The 24504-nt window shown below is 31.4% G+C and overlaps 1 protein-coding gene across 1 annotated transcript in view; it reads left to right on the forward strand.

The window, feature by feature from the left end:
• Positions 1-3879: 3879 nt before the first annotated feature.
• LOC142320153 (clavesin-2-like) overlaps positions 3880-24504 on the forward strand; it is a 30571-nt gene continuing 9946 nt past the window's right edge. The window contains exons 1-5 of the mRNA XM_075357834.1: positions 3880-4042; positions 12933-13024; positions 14399-14552; positions 19531-19724; positions 20807-20917. Coding sequence (XP_075213949.1) covers positions 3943-4042; positions 12933-13024; positions 14399-14552; positions 19531-19724; positions 20807-20917 — 651 coding nt within the window. The 5' untranslated portion in view covers positions 3880-3942. The remainder of the gene's footprint in view (positions 4043-12932; positions 13025-14398; positions 14553-19530; positions 19725-20806; positions 20918-24504) is intronic.

Consider the following 24504-nt stretch of genomic DNA (forward strand, 5'->3'; position numbering starts at 1 on the left):
AAGTCGGGGCTCGTTTCTTCCGCCCGACGGGTTAGAATTACAAAATAAAACGATTAGTGATGTCTGTTAAAATCACTAGGTTATTTTCTTAGATATAATCTCTTCTTCTTTGCACAAGAATGAGGGACGAGGACCGTTACGCCGTTCATCAAGAAATGAACTGATCCCTTCGTCTCTTGCTTGGTCCTCTAAAATTGCTTTTTCCTTTTTGGAATTTCCAAAGATGTCAAAGAATATTCTCTTTGTGTTTGAACCACTATATTTTTTATATCGATCAATTTTATTATTTAAAAAAAAAAAATGTTTAGATCTTGCCTTCTATCGACATTTCACCTTTTACCTAGTCAATTAGATCCTACAAGAAATTAAAAAAATCTTATTTAAGTTGTTTGAAGTGTATGTGCGCGTACATCATTATCTTTATTTTCACTTCAACATAAACCTCTGTGCACTGATATCAGTAAAATTATAGGAGCGTTTCTCGTCTAACCTAATAAGGTAAAAGCACTAAAAAAAAGAGTACTAAAAAATATTTTAGTGCTCTTTTCACGCCATTTTCGTTATATTAAATCGTTAGATCTTGTTAGTGATGTCAAATTGTCCATGAAATCATATGTTACAGCCGAGTAAAAACGAAACTAACGTCATTCTACCGGTTGATTGTCAATAATTTTCTTTTATCTATCGATCCAAATCCCTTTAAAAACCTATGACTTTCCCGGATGAAATACTTAGAGTATATTTGCGGTCTTTACGATCCAAAAAGCGCTCATACCAGTGTATCTTCAACATCTTATATTTATGACCTGGTCTTTCGTAAATAATAAAATCAGCATATTTCTCCTCTTCAGAAAGTCATAATTACACTTCGGTAAAAGATTAATCCGTTTAAGAATTTCACCTATAAATACATAAAATTGAGGAAAACTCAATTCTATCTTACTCTAAGATACATTAATTCTTTCATTTTTATTCCTGATTGTTCATATCTGAATGTTTCGCCTATGGACCTTTGATGGAAGGCGAAAGAGGAAGAAATTCCTGACGGCGGAGGGAGCGGACGAATTTAAGAAGCGGGTCTTCGTCAGGGAATGGCCACCTGCCCAGCAGCCACTGACAGCACGGAAGAACGAAGAAACCTGCACTTTCCCACGTTCAGCCCTTCGGGGCCTCGGAAATTTCAAGGTTAACGGCATGTAACTTTGGTTACTGCCAATTCTTGAAAAGTGCAGGCCAAAGAAGAATGAAGAGGTCTTCGGAAGAAGAAGATGAAGAAGAAGGAAGACCCTCTACTCGTCCCAACATCACGGACTGGAGTCCGGAACAGAGCCCAGCAGAGATGCGTCCTGGAAGGCAGACATAACAGAAGTGGATGAAGAACTTCTACACAACCTTTCCTTTCTAAAACTTACTAGTTAGATAAAAATAAACCAGCAATTGCGACTCCTCCGGAGTAAGGGTCGCATTGCTCCCTCCTTATAGTTAGTGCCCCGTTGTGGCGTATTCCTGCTAGCCTATTAAGCGTTAGCACCGAAAGGACTTCAGTAGACGGTCTGAAGGGGAATTGCGTCGGGAGGACAGGCTTCACAAGCCTAGCCTTCCGCAGTCGGCCCATAAAAATGGGTTCGATAACGCTGGTTCAACAACGGATTGGAATGCAATTAAATCCGTCTTAAATTAACTAAATAATAATAACCAAAACTTGAGAAAATTAGACCCGCTATATAAAACAACCCTTTAAAAAACAAGCCCGATTAGAATGATCCAGCAGCAAGGGACTCTGTCCAGGTTCTGCGATAAGTAGGGAGAAATAAACTCCCGTCAACTTTGCATTCCATTCCGTCAGGGAATGTCCGGAGACTCCGAGGTGGCTTCTCGGAAATTATTTCGGATCTCGGAAATCTTCCATCTGACTCCCGTTTCATTAGTACCCTGCCCTTGGAATTTTCTAGTATATTCAATTATCTAACAGCAAAAAAAAAAAAATTAAAAAGTGTTGAAATTAGAAAAAAATAAAAATACCTTTAAAATTAAAAATTTTAATTAAAAAAAATTAAAATTAGTAAATTTCTTATTCTTTTTTAGAATTATGTTAGATCAAGATGCACTTATTTAGAGGTTAGTTTAATTTTGTTTTTGGATTATTTATTTTGATTATTATTTGAATTTGGATTTAATAGAATAACCAGGCTGCTAATTCGTTAACGAACTTGAAATGTCAAAAAAGAATAAAGATTTTGAATTATAGAAAACATTTAAATATTAACGTAAATTTAATTTGCATAATTACTTAAACTGCCCGCATCACAGAAGTTTAAACCACTTTTTAGTACAAATCGGTTTAAACCTCATATATCTTAGTTTCTTTTTATATTTGTTGAATTGCTTTTAGGAACACAGTATTTTGCTGCTTTTTCAATCAAACTCATAATAAGAAGCCTCATTCATCCTTACAATATTTTATTTTATTCAGAATTAAATTTCTTTACGTACAGTATAATAGTTTGTCCGCGTTTTAAAAAATTTACCGTTCTTAATTTCACAGTTAGGTATTATAATAGCTGTTATTAAGTGTAACGTATGACTGATAATAACATATTTCTTACTAAAGCTAACAACAATTAAATAAAATCAGACATAATTACTCACAAACATAATATACCACGTTCAAAAAGGCGTGGAATTGTATTAAGGCATTTCTCATGTAATACTAGAAATAAATGTATATGTTCTACAACTGTATTGTTTGTTACCTCAGTTAAAAATAATTATTCAGGGGGAAAAAACAACATACAGTATATTGTAGGGTAAAAGTCGTTGGTTTTTAAAAGTGCTAGAACGTATAATATACAAGTACGCTGCCGTTCGCTACTTTGTGAATTGTGAGAAAAATTGTGTTCTACGAGTACATTAATCAAAAATAGAGAAATATTTTATACAAAAAAAAACGTGATATTACGTCAAACCAGTAAATTAGTAAAGAGCTCACCGGGCTGATCTAGTGGTTAACTCGTCATCGCAAATCAGCTGATTTCAAAGTCGAGAGTTCTAAGATTCAAATTCTAATAAAGGCATTTACTTTTATACGGATTTGAATACTAGGTCGTGGATACCGGTGTTCTTTAGTGGTTGCGTTTCAATATACCACACATCTCAGGAATGGTCGACCTGAGATTGTACAAGACTACACTTCATTTACATTCATACATATCATCTTCTGAAGTAATACCTTACCGTGGTTCCGGAGGCTAAATAGAAAAAAGAGTGAAGAGAATAAACTAGTAAATTAAATGAATTCAAAAATCTTTAAACACGACTTACAAACTGACGACGCGTGGTATATAGAACTATTCTTTGTGAGCGGATGAATTTGTTAGGAATTCACTTGTAAATGTAGGCGGGAAGAATGTACGGTAGTTGGTATTTTGTTTTTTTTTTTTGAGTACGCCGAAAACGTGCAAAATAAAAAAGAGGTTACTCGAGTTAATAAAAAATTTGTCATACACACCAACGTGTGTTTGTGTTGTGTGTGTGCGCGCGCATAAATTTTTTTGTTAACTCGAGTAATTTTTTTTATTTTGCATGTTTTTGCACGAATATAAACGCGCGCGCGTTTGTCTGTATTTTAATTACACATAAAAACGTTGTTTCTATTTTTTCATAAAGAAAAATTAAAATGTTGAAGTAACAGCAGAAGCGCGTGTTTTATATCACAGCATTATTTTGAATTATTGTTGCTATTTTTATTATGTTATAATAATAGTAATAATAATAATAAATAATACAGGAATATCTATTGTGTTGAAGTTTTGTTTGTTACACAAGCAGATTGAATGAATCGTACGAAACTAAACCGGTGAAAGAGGAGCGGGAAAGGTTTTGCTGCTACTGCCAGTATCTCAATAATAAGCGTACGGTCGGTGAGCGTAGTATAGTGTTGACATGGTGCTAGCAGATATTGCCTCAAGCGAACAAGGGGATTGCAATACCCAAGAACGCAACATCAACGATATTATACAGAAATTGAGACCGCTCGTTGAATGTAAGTTAAATTACTCTTCATTTTATTATATTTATATAATAACAATTTTAGACGTGTATTAATTTTTGTAATAATTCAATCGGTGTACGATTATTATGATACTCTGAACGCGACTGATTGTCAGAATAACGCTGGCGTGAGTCGAAGATTTAGCAGAAATATACAAATAATTTATAATCCGTGATTTTGCAGTATTCACACTAAAGATTTGTACAAAAAATATTTTATTTTACATCATAGAAGATTTTTATAATTTGTTATCAGTTGTGTATCCAGTACGTGATTTTTTTTTATCATTATCCGTATAAAGTAGTTTAGATTATTTACAGTAATTTTATTGTATTTTTAATGGCAGCATTTTATTTTTTTCGCTAAAAGGACTTATTTTCTTCTCTTCCGACAACATAAATTATACTATTATGATTCAAGTACTTAGTTGGAATACAATCGTAAAATTTAATATAAAAAATACATTTATTAGGTACTTACGTATTAACGCCACCGCAGCTACAGCTTTATTTAAAAACAAAATAGTCAATCGGATTTCGGAGGAAAATGGGCCGATATAGAGTTTAACATAGATTCAAAACAGTCTCTTTATTAATTTTAATAAATGGTTATTTATATTTATTTATTTTATAAATATAATTTAATCAAACTTAACCTACGCTCGCTAACCTTGACTAATTAACAGGAGTGTTTTGATTATTTAAATAATAAATAATTGCAATAATTACTGAATTTATTAAATAAATACTCAAAAAATGACGGTGTTAATTAGTCAAGGTTAGCGAGCGAAGCGAGCGCAGATTAAGTTTGGTTAAATTATATTTATAAAATAAATAAATATAAATAACCATTTATTAAAATTAATAAAGAGACTGTTCATTTTCCACCGAAATCCGATTGACTACTTTGTATTTAAATAAAGCTGTAGCTGCGGTGGCGTTAATACGTAAGTACCATTTATTATTTTGCTTTGCTTTCATCAACAAAGAAACCGAAAGCTTTGATTTAGTTTAATAGTAACCCTATTTTTTAGTTTTTATTCCATTAAAATCGTTACGATAATTTCTGAGATCGATAACTGAAACGTTTTATAGAAACATTTTCTGTAGATTGACAGGCATAGTTTTTTTTATTGTCTAGTGATTCTACAAACCTGAGCCTAATTTATTCACCAGTGAAGTAATTTTTATTATTAAAAATATTAATGAAATTTTAGTAATCTGGATTCATACATAACGATCCAATACATGTCAAAGCTTATAAAAATGTAAATAATGTAAAGTACGAATAAATTAAGTGTTTATAATTTTTATCTGTTAATATTATTTACACACACACACACACACACACACACACACACACACACACACACACACACACACACACACACACACACACACACACACACACACACACACACACACACACACACACACACACACACACACACACACACACACACACACACATATATATATATATATATTAATAAAAAAAGTATATATGAGTATATATATGTGCGTCCATTCCGGCCTTTGTATAAGACGGTCTTTTAATTTTTTCAGACATCCATTGTTCTTTGCTGTTATCGCTTTTGAACCATCACTACATACTGTAATACATTTTGTCCAGTCTATGTTATAATTTCCTATGTTATAATATCAGTGTATTTAGTAGCTTCATAAAAGTATATATAAGTAAAAAAAGACATACGTATACGTATGTCTTTTTTTTTTACTTATCTAAGCTAAACAATAAATTCTACGGTAGTATGAAATATCAAATCTACTGTACACAGGTTCTTTGTTAAATAAGAAGTAATATTAATTTAGAATTACCTATCGGTTATGCTAGAAGAAATTTACTGATAATTGCAATGAGATAATAACGTTACGCCTTTAAATTCAACTAATTATACTAATTTTGTGTTCATTATTAGTTTGTGTTGTTAACTAATTATTTTTTATTTATTAAGTTATTAGACGATTGTATTTTATCGAGGAAGATGAGATATTACTATAACAAGTAAACGAAATACTACTTAAAATCCATACGAAGAAAGTTCTATTAGATTTATACTCAAAACAAAATTTGGAGATTTATAATTAGATTAATAGATTTATAATTTGGACAATTTATAAACGCTTGGTTTTAAGTGACTAAAACTGATTTTTTATTAAATCCATTCTTTACGGTTCAGTTTATAGTTCAGCTTATCAGTAAGTTTTAATAGCTATTATTTGTCATTAAACTGCGTCATAATATATGCCAATCTACTGTTATCATTTGTACTGGTTGATTTGTAATCTTACTAAATTATTAGTAATGGTAATTAAACTTATTTTAACTTCCTTGCAAAATAAAATGAATTTTCAAGTGATTCTTGGTGATTCACTTGATCGGTATATTTAATTCTAAAGGTCAGAAAGTTCTATTTAGATTCACAGTTTTTTATGTTTATATTTTTAATCGTAAACCGTTTACTTTTTATCTGGGGAGCGCCCGACTTCGGCGTGTTTTGAAACTGACAACCATTCGATCACGGATAATTTCAAAATAATAATTTTAAAATCTACGGGCAACTTAATAGTAATACATAATTATAAACGGAAAAAATATATTAAATACAAGAAGGTATCCAAATTTTTCATTATTTTTCTTTACAATATATACAATTTCATTACTGAATTCTCGGACAAGCGTATTTTTAATGAGGATGAAATATTGCTAGAACAAGTTAAATATTATTATGGAAAACTAAAAGCAGTATGGAAAAATTCGTGCGTTTGAAAGCAATATTATTAATCCTACAACTATTATAACGGTTTCTCTGCAAATGAATTTAACGGCTGAACTTAGCGATCGTGAAAAAAGAAAATCGAATTTATAAAATTCTACCTATTTTAGATAATTGTTATTTTTTATAACAAATTTTTTTTCATTAGATTTTAATGATTATGTTAAAATAATGTAAACACGTCAAAGCTGTTAATATTAATAAATGAAGACATTAAACAATTATTAATATAATACATATTGTCGCGTGTTCCGCTGCTTGATCAGGATATTGAGAGGTTGTTGACAATTTAGAATGTTTATATGTATATAATTAGAGTTTATTGGTTTAAAATGTTCAAATTACAACCAGGCAAATTAATAATAATAACAATGGTGATAAACACAATAATGATAATAATAATAGTAAGTGGCAATAATAAAACAATTAATGAACACAAATATTAATATAGTAATTACAACCACAATAATAATCAGGATAACAGTGGGAAACGATAATTACATGACATAAAACATAACATAATCAAAACAGTAACCATGACATAAAAACAGAGAAAAACACATAACATATTCAACAAAGATAGCAATCAAAATATTACACATCAAATAGTGATAGTAATTTTACTATGTCAATAATATTTACTATGTTTACTATATGTCAGTATTTACTATTTACTATGTCAATAAGTAAATACTATAAAAATAAGTAAATGCAGATAACACATAAGACAGAGTTTCGGAATTTATCACAGGTATATAAACAGGAAACTAGTTTTTAGACCCATTAACTAAAGAAACCGCTAGTTTTAACCCTTTTTAATTACTAGTCATATTAACAAACAATCCTATATAATTCACTTGCAAATCCCTTTTTGTTGTCTACCTTAACAGTTTATGAATGAAGTCTATTGCATTATTTCTTTTGCTTATACAATTATAATTTTACTGTAACTCGCCAATAGTATTTCTTGGTTACTGGAATTATTCGTGGCGTCACCTTAATCATATTGAACTGGATACTCTCCTAGCTGAATTGACGTCTTGCACACTTGTCTCGCAGACTCACACCTGTGACTCTCCTCGTCGGACCGTCGTCATAACGTGTCGCTAGACTGGTTCGCAGAACTCCGTCGAACCTACACAACTCGCAGCCTCTTCTCGCTGAACTCCTCGCAGAATTGCCCTTGCGGGGCCGACGCCGTAACGCCTCGCAGAACTCCGCCGAACTGAGCTTTAGCTGGTCTTTCATCAGAGCTATTTCTAATGCTAGCCTCTTTACCTGCCGGACCGGACACAAGTCGAAGCATGAGAACAGTCGACCGAGGTTTTTGTTCCCATGAATTCCAAACCTGGTCTCTTCTCACCGTACAACAGGTGTTCATTGTGTGTTAGCGGGCAATATAATAAAAGACAATTGTAAAACGGACCTATTCTTTACAAAAAGGATTCTCCCTTTTGTCCCTTTCTGGATTCTTCCAGTTATTATATTAATTTTACTTTCATGATAATTGGTAGGAACCCGTTACTCAAGCCCGCAATACCGGTCTTGTTGCAATATTTTATTCTTATCGGTAATATTTTATTCTTATCGGTTAGATAACATCAGGATGTTATCTAACGATTATCAAAAAACCTATCACGGCATTATATCCTTTAATTTATTAATCCAATCCTCAATTATTCAATTTTTAATACAAATAATACTGATAAGTTATCAGTATATGACGTAATCTCCCACAGTTCATACCATAACGATCATTTTCTAATAACTGAAAATCAGTCATTTTGTAATGGATACCGTTATCTAAATGTGATCATAATGAACTTATATGAACACATGACTATCAAGGATTACTCTTAAGACAATGATGGAATTGCTGTGTTAAATATCACTAACAGGGAATGACCAACAGGGAGGCCAGTTTAGAAAGTAAATTGTGATTTTCTTCTTTACTCAGTTGAAGCAGTATACGAATTGTTTCATCAGGCTGAAATCGGTTCTTTGGTGGTTGGGTTTCAATTAACCACACATCTCAGGAATGGTCGAACTGAGAATGTACAAGACTACACTTCATTTACACTCATACATATCATCCTCATTCATCCTCTGAAGAATTACTAAACGGTAGTTACCGGAGGCTAAACAGGAAAAGAAAGGGAGGCTGAAATCGGTACATTAATTAATTGCTGTATACAATCTATACCAGTCTTTCTTGTCACTGTGAAACATGTAAAAAACCTTAGGTACGAGAGACACCAGTCAGAGTTGCTTTCTCTAAGAGTAATTATGTTCTCTTTACAGCCAATTTCTGTGGTAAACACATTAAAGTTGTTGCTTTTAGGGCTATATATCACCTGTATTTCGTTGAGCTCGGCATGATGTTATACAGACATACATGGGTCATTCAATTATTAAACACAAATAGCTGTGGAGGCAAAACAGTTGGTAAGAGGGTTTGATACTTTTAGAACAGTAAGATGGTAACCCTGTGATGATTTTTGATCGGCTGTTTGAGTAATATTTTTTTTTGTTTATAACTTGAAAATCTAATTTTACGATGCACGTCCTTTGAAAGGTTTGAGAATTAATTGAACAGCATGCAGTGATTAGATTTTTGGTTTCCGAAGTGAAAAACTGGTTAACATTTATTCTGACCAAACAATGCGGACAAAGTTGTATGAATACAAGCAAATAGAAGAATTTAAAGACGGTCCAACTAGTTGAAAAAACACCCTGGATATCACCGCAAAAGCATCACTCTGTTTCACGATGACGACCGGCTTCTCATATCTCAGGTAATTCGAGAAATCATCGATAAATTCACTGGGAAGTACTACTACCTTACTCACTTTTTAACTTGGTTCCATTGAATTTCCACTCAAGGAGGCGCTACGTGGTAAGAATTTTAATGGCAATAATGAAGTCAAAGAAAATATGCTTAATTGATTACGAGACAAAGATTTTTGTGGAACAGGTATAAATAAACTGTTCAGAGATGGGTCAAGTGTATTATGTTGAAAAGTGAAGAAAAAAATGCCACGTTGTTTAAATAATCCGTTTTAGCTCCAGAGCAATTTGTGTCTTTAATTATTATTGATGACTCTTGTATTGGATCACTGGAGAAAGTATCGGAAAAACACTTAAATTTTCACTTTTCAAGTTTGGTATGGGATCTTGTTATTCTTGAGAACAGCAAAGAATGTATGACGATGCCAGGCAACCCCCTGACATGCAAGGTCCATATCAGGTCGCTCATAACCATTAATTTACGGTATTTTACATAATACATATCAGTTTTTATTGCAATAAACAACAGAACGAGATTTAGTTTTTCTAATATTCATTCAGTAGAGTACAGGAAACTATTCAATTTAAAAATTACTAAGATAAAAAATGATCCCTGTCTTTCTTGTATTTAAAATGAAAGATTTACAGTTATCTAACCTTACGCTGAATAAGCGAGTGGACTGGCATATTCAATTCTTCGGATTATTAAATACACATTTTAAGCTCACCCTGAATTTTTATGAATAAGTACGAACACGCTCGTCCACCAATACTTAAGCTGTATCTGCAAAACACGAAGCAGAACCATGTCATTTTTCTCTCAGTACATTCACGTTTCATATAACCTAAAGTATACTTTTGAAATTACAAATTTAAGAAGTGTAGTAACATTTTTGAATAATCTTGTTATTAAATAAATGCAAAATAAATATAAATTATTCTGTAAATAGAACAGAAAGTTGTTTTATAAAATGTAACAGAAAATAAACATAAATTGAGTTTAATTTAAAAAAAACTCGATAGCTGCGAAACCCAATCGATTTCTGGGGGGTCAAAATTATTTTTTTGCAAAAATTAATATCAAAGTTATTAAAATCTGATGAAATTTCTACTGATTTAGTAAAAGATAATTCGGTAACTCATTCAGCTCGACTGTGTGAATCTATTGTTTACGAAAACTGACCTTAAAAACGGCTATTTTTTTGTGGGTATATTCCTGATTGTTAATATTAAATGAGAACTTAATTCCCACCTAATTTTCAGTAGAATATATTAACATTATAATTTTTTTTATAATTAAAATACCGACTGATAATAAATTGATTCAGCGTAAACTTAATTTTTTTTTTTGTTCAAACAATCCAGTTTAAAAAAGGTATGTGTTTTTCATTGTAAATGTCTTGGAATACATTAGTCATTTAATTTACAGAGTTTCAGGATAAATTTCATGGAATACAGTAGGTCACCTAATTTACAAATTTAAGTATCGGTGGATTCCTTTTTTTTATATATAATAATGTTGTAAGCAAAAGAATATTTACTTAAACTATATTATTGTTTGTTATAGTATAATTAATTTTTACATTTATATAGATTGTTTGAAAATATGGAAAATTGTAAAACGTGTTGAAAAAGGTATAGAAGAGTATTTGAAGAATTTTTCAGTTGTTGATAGTATTTTCAATTTAAAAAAATGGTTAGATGAATTGCTGTCAAAATAATTTCCATTGAAAAATACTATTGCTAGAGGTGGTTAAAAAAAGAACAAACCTTTTCCACTTGAAACCATATCATGAAGAAATAGCTGGAATAGAAAAACTGTAACGAGAAAGAATTTTTAGAATTGTCAGTGAAAATGACAAAACAGAAGAAATGTGATGATCACAACATCAACTGTTATTAAATGATGTACTTGAAATAGCTGACAAAGTCATTGAAATTATTTAAAGTTAAGACATTACAGTAAAAATTTAGGAGGAAATAGAGACTACACTGGTACCGTGAAGTAAAAACATTTTCACAAAACTCCTTTTTTTGAAACAATAATGTCAAACGTATTTCTTTGGTTTTTTCATGCAGAATAAAAAATTATGTTTCAATTTTTAGATTTTATTTTAGTTACTACTATTTTGAGCTAAGTATGATAAAAAATAGACTTACAATACACTGCAGGACCATTGTTTAGGTAGAATTTAACCCAAATTTAACTTGTATTTTAATTTACTTATAGCTTTACTGATACATAACCTCTACATAATGGAATCAATTGCATAAGTTATATACCATGATTTATTTAACATTTCTGTACTCAACAAAGGTCTAGTAATATATAATTGACAATTAAACTGAACCAGATGTAATTTTTGTTCAGCCCACCAGGTTGGTCTAAGTGGTTAACTCGTCATCGCAAATCAGCTGATTTCAAAGTCATTAGTTCTAAGGCTCAAATCCTAGTAAAGGTAGATACGGATTTGAATACGGATTATGAATGTGGATTATAATGGTTTATGTGGATTTGAATACTAGATCGTGGATACCGGTGTTCCTTGGTGGTTGGGTTTCAATTAACCACACATCTCAGAAATGGTTGACCTGAGACTGAGGCTACACTTCACTTACAGAAGTAAGTGATTCATCGTCATTCATCCTCTGAAGTAATACCTTATGGTGGTTCCAGAGGCTAAACAGTAAAAGAAAGAAAGAAGATGTAATTTTGGGTATGTTGTTTGGGTATTTCATTGTTTGTAGCATTTCATCTTATGGCAGTTTACTTTATTTGTTTACGTGATGATTCTTTTATGATCCTCTTTTAATAAAAAATAAATATTAAATAACTTGATAATTTCTTTAATAATCCCTTGTAAAAATGTTTTATTTTAATTTTTTATAATTGAGATGCTTTTGAACTCAGCAATAATGTATGATAATTGTGAACAAACATAATTCACAATTCAAAATACTGTTCAGTCACATTCTAAATATATGTTTGGTAAAAAAAGAAGAAAATCATTATTATATAACATTAATTGATCACAAGGGAAAAACCATAGTATCAGACACTGAAGATGGTCACAATGTTAAAAAATGTTTGAAGCAATTTAAAAAGAATGGTTATTATAAATTTGGTCAGGTTGGTCATTAGAGAAGTTTATATTTTTAAATATCATCTCTAATCACCATGGACAAAAATATAGTAACTATCATTACCATTTTAATTCATTTACTTTTAAATTGTATTAAAATTATGTCAATGAAATATTTGTTGTATTATGTTATCTTATCAGCTTTGTTTTTCAGCTGAAAAAGGATTGATTTGCTGTACTACTGACAAATTTTTAACAAGATTCATTAAAGCGAGTAAATATGACCTTGAACAGTCTCACATACTGGTACGTAAAATTTTCAACTAATTACATGTTTGTGTAATTATACAGAAGGAATGCTTGATTTTATACTATTTGATTTTATTTTAGCAATTTATCATTTTATACTGATCTCTTGGATAGCATTCTGGTACTAAGGAAATTAAAATCAAATAATTTTAGTTTCAAGAATGTAAGTACTGATTTCTGTTCAGTGGTGTTACCATAAATTGTTTTCCCTAATTATGCAACTATATATCTTTCTTGTTTCTATTCTTCCATCAATTATCTGAGAGTGGTGTATATAATAATTTTCTGTAAATAAATTTATTTAGGTTTATTAAGTTAGAATATGTTTTCTTCTGAGATTGAAGAAGAATAACAAGTAAAAAAATTATTTTTTATTCTCCATCATCTGGATGAAATATGCTTTAATTCTTTGGACAAACTGAAGTAATGAATTACACTTTCTAAATTTAGGGTACATAAAAAAAATGTTTCCAGCTGATATCTTTTCAGTGATATAAAGTAACCCCTTCATCGGTGGCAGTGTTCTTAATAGCACTTGACTTAAAATAATTAGGAAACCCTTTCAGTATGTGGTCAAATAACACATTGTGTTGTGTTTGTTAATATGCTATTTTTGTAAAATTAAAGAGTTTGGAAATTTCATGTTGTTTGACCATATCTAACTTATAGCTTTGTGTACCACCATGTAAAATTTTCATGATGTGGTTAATAACTGCATTTGATAGCAGTTGTGTTTTATACTTTATCTGTGCATCCTGTTTGACCAATGCAGTTTCAGTTTAGTTAACAGTATTGTATTCTGTATGCTCCCTTTTTTCTTTTTTTTTTTTGAGAGGAAGAAAAACTCTTTTGCGTTATCACCTGGTCGTATACGTCTTATATGTTAGTGTTTATTAGTGTGTTTTAAATACATTCTCTAGTAATTTTCTAGCAGCTCCAGAATGAGAATCTTTAATAAAGTATCAGCTGTAACACTAGTCATAAAAGAGAAAATGAAAAAAGATCTTTTAGAAGTGTCTTTGCATTTAGAAAATTGTGACTTTTAAATCTGCTAGTTTTTAATTAAGCCCTTATAAAATATTATTCAATTAAGTTCAAGTGAACTGATGGCTTACTTGATATTAAGTAATTGAAACTGATTTTCAGTCTCAGAGGTATAGGTCTGGTAGAGATTTAAATGGAAAAGAAATGTACAAATGTCTGTGCAAGCTTGAATTAAAATTTAATGTATTTTAAAATTCAGATGAACAATTAAAATTTACATATGGAGCTGAAAGATAATGCAGGAACTAGATTATTATTGTAATTGCAGAAACCTGTTTAAATCATTGTAATCAATTACATTAATATATAAATACATTTTTTTTTCAGGTCAAGGAATACTTTAAAGCAAAAGTTGAAAATCCAGAGGTTTTTGTTGTTCAGAGTCCATTACAAAATATTCATATGCTAAGAAGGTATGATCTTGGCTACCAATTAAAAGGTGTTGACCACAGTGGTCGTACTGTCTTATACATTAATCTTGGTAAGAGCAGATATTTTATTAGACTAATGTTTGTATTTCTAGTGCCTAACACATACACATAATGATGAATTTAAACTTGAAATTTTTAAATACTTTTTAGTAAGAACTCATCTTTTTTGTAAGTTAAAGTTAACCTATGAATGTATCCATTATTTGTTTAATGTAGATGATCTATGCAATGGAAAGGTATAAGGGTGAGGCAGGAGTGCAGCTTCATTTCACAGCATTATTACTCAAAGGATTAATGTGCCTAACAAAATATGCAATTGCTTTAATTTCCTCTATAATTAAAGATACCTCTCCAATCATACCAACAAGTTATCTGCTGAGAGTCAGACTAAGGAATGATTCCTGAAAGAGGGCAACAGATAAGTCAGGAGGACTTAAACGGCCACATCAACACCACTCAATCTTTTGAGTACTGCGCAGCTGAAATCAATGGAAAACTACAGCTGTTTTTTTTTTCCAAGAAAATGTAGCTCTCAGCATTTTCATGTAACAAAGATGGAGGTGCCTTCCTTGGTAAAATATTCCAGAGGTAAACTAGTCCTCTGTTCGAATCACTGGGTGGGGACTACTAAAGAAAGGGTCACCAGAAAATTAAAAAATAACATTCTGGGAGTCGGAGCATGAAATGTTAGAAGTCTAAAAAAAATTGGTAGGCTAGAAAATTTAAAGCGGGAAATGGATAGGTTAAATGTAGATGTAGTAGGAATTAACGAGGTTCGGTGAGAAGAGAAAAACAACTTTTGGTCAGGTGATCTTGGATAATTAACTCAGCTTCAAATAAAGGGCAGGCAGGAGTAGATTTCGTATTGAAAAAGAAGATGGGGAAGAAAGTAAGAATTTCAAAATGCATAGTATTAGAACCATTATAATAAGGATAAAATCAAAACCTAAGCTGACAACAATTTTTAATGTCTATATACCTACAACTGCCCATGATGATGATGATGAGGTAGAGTATGCATGCAAAGAAATTGATGAAGCAATTAAACACATAAAAGGGGAAGAAAATTAAATAATAGTTGGAGATTGGAATAAAAGCATTGGAAAAGGCAACAAAGGAAATATTGTGGGTGAATACAAGCTGTGCAAAAGGAATGAAAGGGGGACCGACTTATTGAGTTTTACACAAAGTATAATTTTGTAATAGTCAATACCCATTTTGAAAATCATAATAGCAGAATATACACATGGAAAAAGCCAGGTGATACTGCAAGGTATCAAATAGATTATATTATAGTTAAACAAAGATTTAGAAATTAACTCATCGACTCCAAAGCTTATCCTGAATAGACATTGATAGCGATCATAATTTAGTGATAATGCAATGTAGATTGGGTTTAAAAACTCCAAGAAAAGGTGTCAGATGAACTGGTGGAATTTAGAGAAGCTTGAGGAACAGGAGGTAAAGAACGGTTTGACGAGGACATCTACATGTCCTCCTCAAAGATGTTTTCCATGATGCAAGAGGTCTGCATAAAAAAGAGGTCTGAGTGAGACCTCTTACTCAAGAGGTCTGAGTAAAAAAGATAAGGTAGAAAATGTAGAAGAAGAATGGGAGAATGTTAAAAATGGAATTCTTAAATCAGCAGAAGCGAACTTAGGCAGAACAAAGAGAACTGTAGAAAAACTTGAATATCAGAGCATATATTGCAGCTGATGAATGAACGTAGAAAGTATAAGAATGCTAATGATGAAAAAGGTAAAGGAACTATTGACTACAGTATTAAGAAATACTATAACCAGGAAGTGCTAATTAGTGAAAGAAGAGTGGATTAAATAAAAGTGTTCAGAAGTGCATAGAGAAATGATAATTGGTAAAATAGACAGAGCATACAGGAAAGTTATGAAAAATTTTGTGGTACATAAATTAAAATCTAATAATGTGTTACACAAAGATGGTACACCGATTTATAATATGAAAGAAAAGGTTGATATGTGGGTGGAATATATTGAAGAGTTATTCGGAGGAAATGAATTAGAAATTGGTGTTGTAGAGGAGAAGAGGAAGTCAAAGAGTATGAAAAGGGAGATAGAATACTGAGAACTGAATTTAGTAGAGCATTAAAAAATTTTAAAGGCAGAAAGGCTCCTGGGATAGATAGGACACCTGCAGAATTACTGCACAGTGAAGGTGAGGAAGCGCTTGATAAATTATACAAACTAGTGTGTAATATTTACAAAAAAAAGGGAAGTTCCATCAGACTTCAAAAAAAGTGTTATTGTCATGATACCAAGGAAAGCAGAAGCAGATAAATCTGAAGAATACAGAACAATTAGCTTAACTACTCATGCATAAAAAATCTTAACTAGAATTCTGTACAGAAGAATTGAGAGGAGAGTGGAAGAAATGTTAGGAGTAGACAAATTTGGTTTCAGGAAAAGTATAGGGACAAGGGAAGCAATTTTAACGCTCAGATTAATCGTAGAAGGAAGATTAAAGAAAAGCAAACCAACATATGTGACATTTATAGACTTAGAAAAGGCATTTGATAACGTAGACTGGAATAAAATGTTCAGTATTTTAAAAAATTTAGGGTTAAAGTATAGAGATAGAAGAACAATTGCTAACATTTACAGGAACCAAACTGCAACAGTAATGATTGAAGAGCATAAGAAAGAAGCCATAATAAAAAAGGGAGTCCAACAAGGATGTTTCCTATCCCTGTTACTTTTTAATCTTTACATAGAACTAGCAGTTAATGATGTTAAAGAATGTTTAGATCCAGAGTAACAGTGCAAGGTGAAAAGATAAAGATACTATGATTTACTGATGATTTAGTAATTCTAGCCGGGAGTAAAAAAAAATGTAGAAGGAACAATGCATGACATGGATGAAGTCATGCACAAGAATTACTGTTTGAAAATAAACAAGAACAAAACAAAAATAATGTAGATGAACCACTGAATATAAAAATAGGAAGAGAAAAGATTACAAAAGTAGAAGAATTTTGTTATTTGGGAACTAGAATTACTAAAGATGGATGAAGCAGGAGTGATATAAAATGCTGAATAGTGCAGGTGAAACAAGCTTTCAGTCAGAGATATAATTTGCTTACATCAAAAATTAATTTAAACGTCAGGAAAAGATTTTTGAAGTATATGTTTGAAGCATAGCTTTACAGAGAATGTTAAAAATCAGATTGGAGGATAAAGTGACAAATGAAGAGGTGTTGCTACAAATTTATGAAGAAAGAAGTATTTGGAAAAATATAGTTAAAAGAACAGACAGACTTAGAGGCCACGTATTAAAGCATCCTGGAATAGTCACTTTAACATTGGAGGGTCATGTAGATGGGAAAACTGTGCAGGCAAGCAACATTTGGAATACGTAAAACAAATTTTTAGGGATGTAGGAGGAATACCAAAATGAAATGACTGGCATAGAAAGGGAATCTTGGAGAGCTGCAGCAAACCAGTCAAATGACTGAAAACAAAAAAAAAATTAAAGATGAGGTACCTATTACATCTGGAATGGTTGGAAAGTCATCAATTATGTTACAAATTTTAACTAATTTGACCAGATTTAAACTGATAAACCTTGAATTGGAAATCTATCATTCAGCCTCCTCTTTTTGCTGAACAAGGTGAAAGAAGGTATATATGCAGACAGTATACTGAACAAGTATATACACTAGTAATTCTGTGAACAGTAGACTTTGCTCGGTACTGAATTTAATCAGATAGGTTTTGTAAAAAAAATTTAATAATAAGGTGAAAATATTAAAATAAAATAAATATGGGATCGGGGATTATGACTGATTATGGAAGTAGTGCAAGTGCCAAAAATAACCTTACTTTGTTAGAACTGTTTTCAGGGATACAGACATTACTGACTGATGATTGTTGAAGAGGTAATTTCATTATATCTCCACATTTCTTTAAAAATGTTTCCGTAGTTTTTAAATAAAATATTCAAAGGAAAATGGTAAACAGTAGATTAAAATAAATCAATTTGAGATTAAATATTTAAAATTGTACTGAGAAAGCCAAGGTGGTATATAGTAGTAGAGTAATTCCAGAGGCAAAAATTTTAATTAAAAAAGGAGTAAAATATTAAAGCGAAATATCTTATAAAACCGATATACTGAGAAACCGATTAGAAATGGAGGATGATTTCTGTGAATTTTGTAATCATTTTTGTGAAAGAATGTAACAAATCTTTACACATGATATAATTTAAGTAGAATGTGGGTCAAACAAGTTGTTTTATAGTTTATAATTATTGCTATTCTGTAATGACTTAATATTATTGTTATTAATAACAATTACATGAGTGTGTATGTATGTATGTATGTATGTGTGTGTTTATTTTGCATGCACGCATGTGTGCGCACACATATACACAATATTAACTCCATATGAGCTTTATTTTCATTAAATAGTTTAACTATTTGCTCTATAGTAATACGATATTTTATTTTATTTTGTTTTACAAGTTTATAAAATATTATAATTTTTTACTGTAATTTCTTTCTGTATGATAACACACATCTAAATTTAAATGTTTATGTTTAGATATCTTATGCATTAGAAACCCTTCAATTTAAGCACCGTCTAAATGGAAGTTCTATGGAGATACATGCCTTCACATGTATTTGCTTAGACCACTGACAGAGTTAAATATTTTATTCCATAATATACTTCTGTAACTCTTCCTGCCGAATACTCTTTTTAATTTCCTGAATAATTATTCTATCCTCACATTTTTCATACTTGATGTTTAAGTGAAAAATGAAACAATTGATGTTTAAAGATCAAATGTGAAATTCTCAATGTTTCTACTTCCCCTTGTATTCACAGAGCCTTCATACTCCTATTCTTCTCCGACAATTGCCATATATCTAAAATGGATCTTGCCCATGAAAACAGAATTATTATGTCTGAATTTAGTATTTTGTCTTCTCTTACTTTTTTCTTTGTCTTTCAAAAAAAAAAAAAAAAAACTTTTTTTATCTTACTAATGTTTCAGGTGATGTAGATCCAGCAAAAGAAAGTTGGATATCTGTATTCCAGGTCATGATTATGTGTTTAGAAGCATTTTCATTGGAAGAAGACATTCAAGACAGTGGTATAGCTTTGATACTAGATGTGACAAATTTTACACTTAAATTAATGAAATGGGCAACTCCTCATAAATTAAGAATTCTCATGCGTATATTACAGGTTACATCTCTACATTTTTTTTCATAATTTCATTTAAAGTATTTATCTCTTCATATGGGACAAACGTTTTCCTAATGGGATACAGAATTCCTTTATAAATTTTCACTATTAATAAGATACTATGCTAAAATTTAAATGTGATTGTATGTACTTCTGTCAGCACTAAAGGTATGTATTATGCCAGTAAAAGTTGTTTTTTTTTTAAAGTAATGATGTTCAACATACAATCCGCTCCTATGATGAGGAGGTGAAGGTATCATGATTAGAGCTGAATATAACTAGTATTTCAGTGGATTTGCTGACATGCAGCATTATATTCAACTCAGTGAAGAAGAAAATGGGAAACCATTTCATTTCAGATTTACGTAGTAGACAAGTGCGAGATGAGATATTATTCTTGAGAATGGCTATGTCTTTTTTGGGGGGGACTTGTGATGGCTCAAGTTAAGATGACCTACAACTGTTATGGTTATGTAATTTAACATTAAAAAAAAATTAAGATCATAATGTAGGATACACCAGGCTGGTCTATTGGTTAACTCATGGTTGCAAATCAGTTATTTTCAGCTGATTTTCAAAGTCGAAGGTTCTGAAATTCAAATCCTAGTAAAAGTTAGTTGCTACTGTATGGATTTGAATAATAGATAATAGATACCAGTGTACTTTGGTGGTTGGGGTTCAATTAACCACACATCTCAGAAATGGTTAGCCTGAGACTGTACAAGATTACAATTCATTTACATGTCATACATATTATCCTTACTTCATTGGGCCGTGGGGAGTTGCTTATTGTTCACTACTTGAATAGATAGCAATGTACATCAGGAAAATAATAAATAAATATTTTGTAGGATCACTTTTATAAAACTTTTCTTGGTTTTCAGTGTGATAAAGAAGGATTAGCATGGGACAAAATTGTAACTAGTTATGTAAATAAATATCACTTCTAGCTTTCCTAGATTTATTAGACAGGCTGAATTGGAAGTTAACATAGTATAATTATAATTATGTGTTATTGTTGAATAAGTTGATTTAAGATGTAAAAAAGTGCTGTTTTTAATCTTTTTAAACTAATTTTTCAGGAATGTATTCCAGTAAGGTTTGAGATATTTCATGTTGTAAATGCACCAATGGTTTTTAATGTATTCTTTACTGCTTTAAAACCATTTATGAATGAAGAATTTAAAAGAAAGGTGACTAAACTTTACTCTTACTTATCTATTCCCCATTCCCTATTTTTGTTGTTTTATTTATCAGTATAAATCTTTTATTTTAATTTAAAAGTTTTATTATACTTTGTATTGAAGTTCTGAAATGAACTAATTATAACCAATATTTTATGCATGTTCCACTTGGAAACTGTTTATATTTTTGAATGTAAGGAATCTATAATTTATACAACCTTACACAATTTTAAAGTGTAGGTTCTATACCTACAACCAATGAAATAATAACTTTATTGTAAGTGTTGCGTTTTGTATTCCCGCTCATATACGATACATGTATTTGCCTTGCTCTGTTGGGAGCAAGGCATACTATTCAATCGGGTCGTGCTAGTCGTGGTCCGGTTGCCGACGGCTGCGCATTCAGTTTTACAGTCCGCTATTCAATCAGTATTCTTTTTCTATGAACATAGTCATATTTAGTGCATTAAGTAACAGTTTATATTCAATTCATGCAGTTTATAATCAATCCAAGTCAGTATATAAATAATTCAGGTGTTCAGTGTTTTTTTTGTAATAAATCAGTTTGTATATACAGTTCGTTGTGTTAATTCAATTTAATATTTGGGACCTACGCCTACAAGTTGGTCCACCATTGCCGGATTTTAAAAGACATTTTCGTTTTAATTCAGTGTTTGGTGCAGTCAACTTATGTTCATAAAACAAAAAAAAACATTTTGTTACAATCAAAATACTGCCTTAATGGTGTTAAATTAATGCATTAGTTGGTGCTAATGATTATTTTGCATAGCGCGTATAACATTATTTGTGCAAGCGATAATTAACTGTAAAACATTAAAAACATGAAAAGATAGTACCATTTAAGTGTATCAGTGAATGATACTTATTCAGACGGATCTTGGAGACAGACACCCTGGCACTGTGAGCGCGCAATGCTGCGTGAATGCGTGGGATTATTCTTGTGAGTGGTTCGCCTTATCTTTAATTACTTTTCATAAACCCAATACATTCCTTAGTCATAACAATTTCTTATCGTCATTTCCAATTACTCCTAATTATTCATTACTTTATTCTTAGTAATTTTCATTCCACCCATAATTGCCCTGGTAAACGACTTTCATCATTAAACAAATGTTTGATCTAATGAGTTCTTGTGGAGTTATTATACGCATTATTACTGATTTACAAATCTATTTTTACATTCATCGTTTTAATTGGAATTTTATTTACTCAAACATATTTTACAACTAGAATAATATTTATTAATTTCTCATCTATACATTTTGAATAATATTTTGTTGATGTAAATTTAAAAGGCTGCATTTAAAACGTTCGTATTTTACCTTTTTGTAGACATTCAGTCTGTTTACATTTTGAATCATGGATTTGAAAACTTTAATCTGCAATCGAGGGCTTAGAAAATCAAAATCAACTAGATTTAATACGTTCCTTAGTTCATGTACATCTGATGAGACACAAACAATAGCCCAACTGCAATTACGGTTAGATAAGTTTAAAGAAGCATGGGAAGAATTCAATAAAATACAAGATGAAATAGAAATTTTAGACTCTGCTCTAGAACTGGAAACAGAAAACGTAAATGAACGGTTGGAGTTCGAAAACTCATATTTTGAAACCGTTGCCGAACAGCTGCTTAATTCAATTCAACAGAATAGTTCTATTAAACAAGAAACACTAGCGTCAGAATTGCCGCATTCTGTAAGGTTTAAACTCCCTCAGATAGACGCACCAAACTTCTCTGGAAAATATGAAGACTGGTTTAGTTTTAAGGAATTATTTACAGCTGTTATCGATAAAAACCCAGATATTGACGAGGTCCATAAACTTTATTATTTACGGCAATCCCTGAAAGGGGGAAGCGCTGCTAAATTAATCGATTCAATTGATTTGGCTGCGCAGAACTATAAAAGTGCATGGAAGTTACTCACTAAAAGATTTCAAAATGAAAGGCTCATTATTGAGCGTCATATTAAGGCTTTGTTTGATTATACTAAGTTAGACAAGGATTCAAGTTTTGCTATTAGACAAATGATTGATGAAACTAACATTCACATTAGGGCATTAAAATCTTTAAAACAGCCTACTGATACTTGGGATACTATGTTAGTTTACCTCTTGGCTACTAAATTGGATTATAATTCTGTAAAAGAATGGCAAATTCATGCTCCTCCTAATCGTGTTGCTACCTTTGCAGAGTTTCTGGAATTTCTTGACAAAAGAGCGCAAACGTTAGAGGCTGTTGCAGCTACTTGTCAAGGGAAATTTAGTCTTGCTCAACCAACCAAAGCAGAATTTAAAGGTAGTCGTTTAGTTAATAAAACACAGAATTCCGTTCATTTTGCCACTGAAAGGAATAACGCAAAAACAGAAAGCTGCCCGATATGTAAAAAAAAAAAACATAAAATCTTTACTTGTGCAGAATTTCATAAAATGTCTCCACAAGCACGAAACAGTCAAGTCATGAAATTAAAATTGTGTCTGAATTGTTTAAGACAAGGCATAGGGTTAAAGAATATAAGGTTACTAGTCATTGTAAAGTATGTTCTAAAAATAATAACACTATTACATAACCCACAGGATATTCAAGAAATATCAACCAATCATCAAGTACGACAATTCCTACATCAGTTTCATGCACTTCTCAAATCAAAAACCATAATTTGTCTCAAATTATTTTAGCTACTGCTCTAATTGAAATATTAGACTCTTGTGGCACACCTTATACATGTAGAGTGTTACTTGATCCTGGTTCATCTGTTAACATTATGACAGAAGCGCTTTGCCAAAAGCTGAAACTCCATCGAACGCATATCGAAGCTCATGTTAGCGGAATCAATAATGTGAGTGCAGTTACTAATTCACGTGTTAGTACTACAATTAGGTCGCAATTCTCTAACTTTCAAATTCAGTTAGACTTTATAGTGCTGCCTAAAGTTACTCAAATGCTACCTAGTTCAACAATTGATACTTCAAAATTGTTTATTCCGCCTAACATATATTTAGCTGACCCATTTTTCTACCAGCCGAACAAGGTTGATGCTCTCATTGGAGCAGAAGTATTTTATCACCTTCTATGCGTCGGACAAATACGATTGGCAGATGGGAATCCTATCCTGCAAAAAACTTCCTTAGGTTGGATAATATCCTGAAAGATACCAGAGTCTTCACATTCGGATGTTCCATCCCTACACTGCTGTCTTGCATCATCATCAGAAGATGTTCAACAACAAATTGAAAAATTTTGGTCTGTTGAAGAATTGCATTTCAACATGTCCGATACCTTATTGACAGGAGAAGACGCAGTTTGCGAGAAAATCTATTGTCATACAGTAATGAAGAAGGAAGGTTTATCGTTCAATTACCAATTAAATCAAACATCATCAATTTGGGCTCAACTCGAGAGATTACATTAAGACGGTTTCTTTTATTGGAAAAACGTTTAAACCGAAACCAGAATTGAAGCAACAATACGCCAAATTCATGAAAGAATACCTCAATCACATGGAGTTGGTCAATGACGACGAGGTACAGAAATCAGGGTACCACATTCCTCATCACGCTGTCGTCAGGGAGAA

This window comes from Lycorma delicatula, chromosome 2 (genome assembly GCF_047948215.1).
Source record: "Lycorma delicatula isolate Av1 chromosome 2, ASM4794821v1, whole genome shotgun sequence".
Taxonomy (NCBI): Eukaryota; Metazoa; Arthropoda; class Insecta; order Hemiptera; family Fulgoridae; genus Lycorma; species Lycorma delicatula.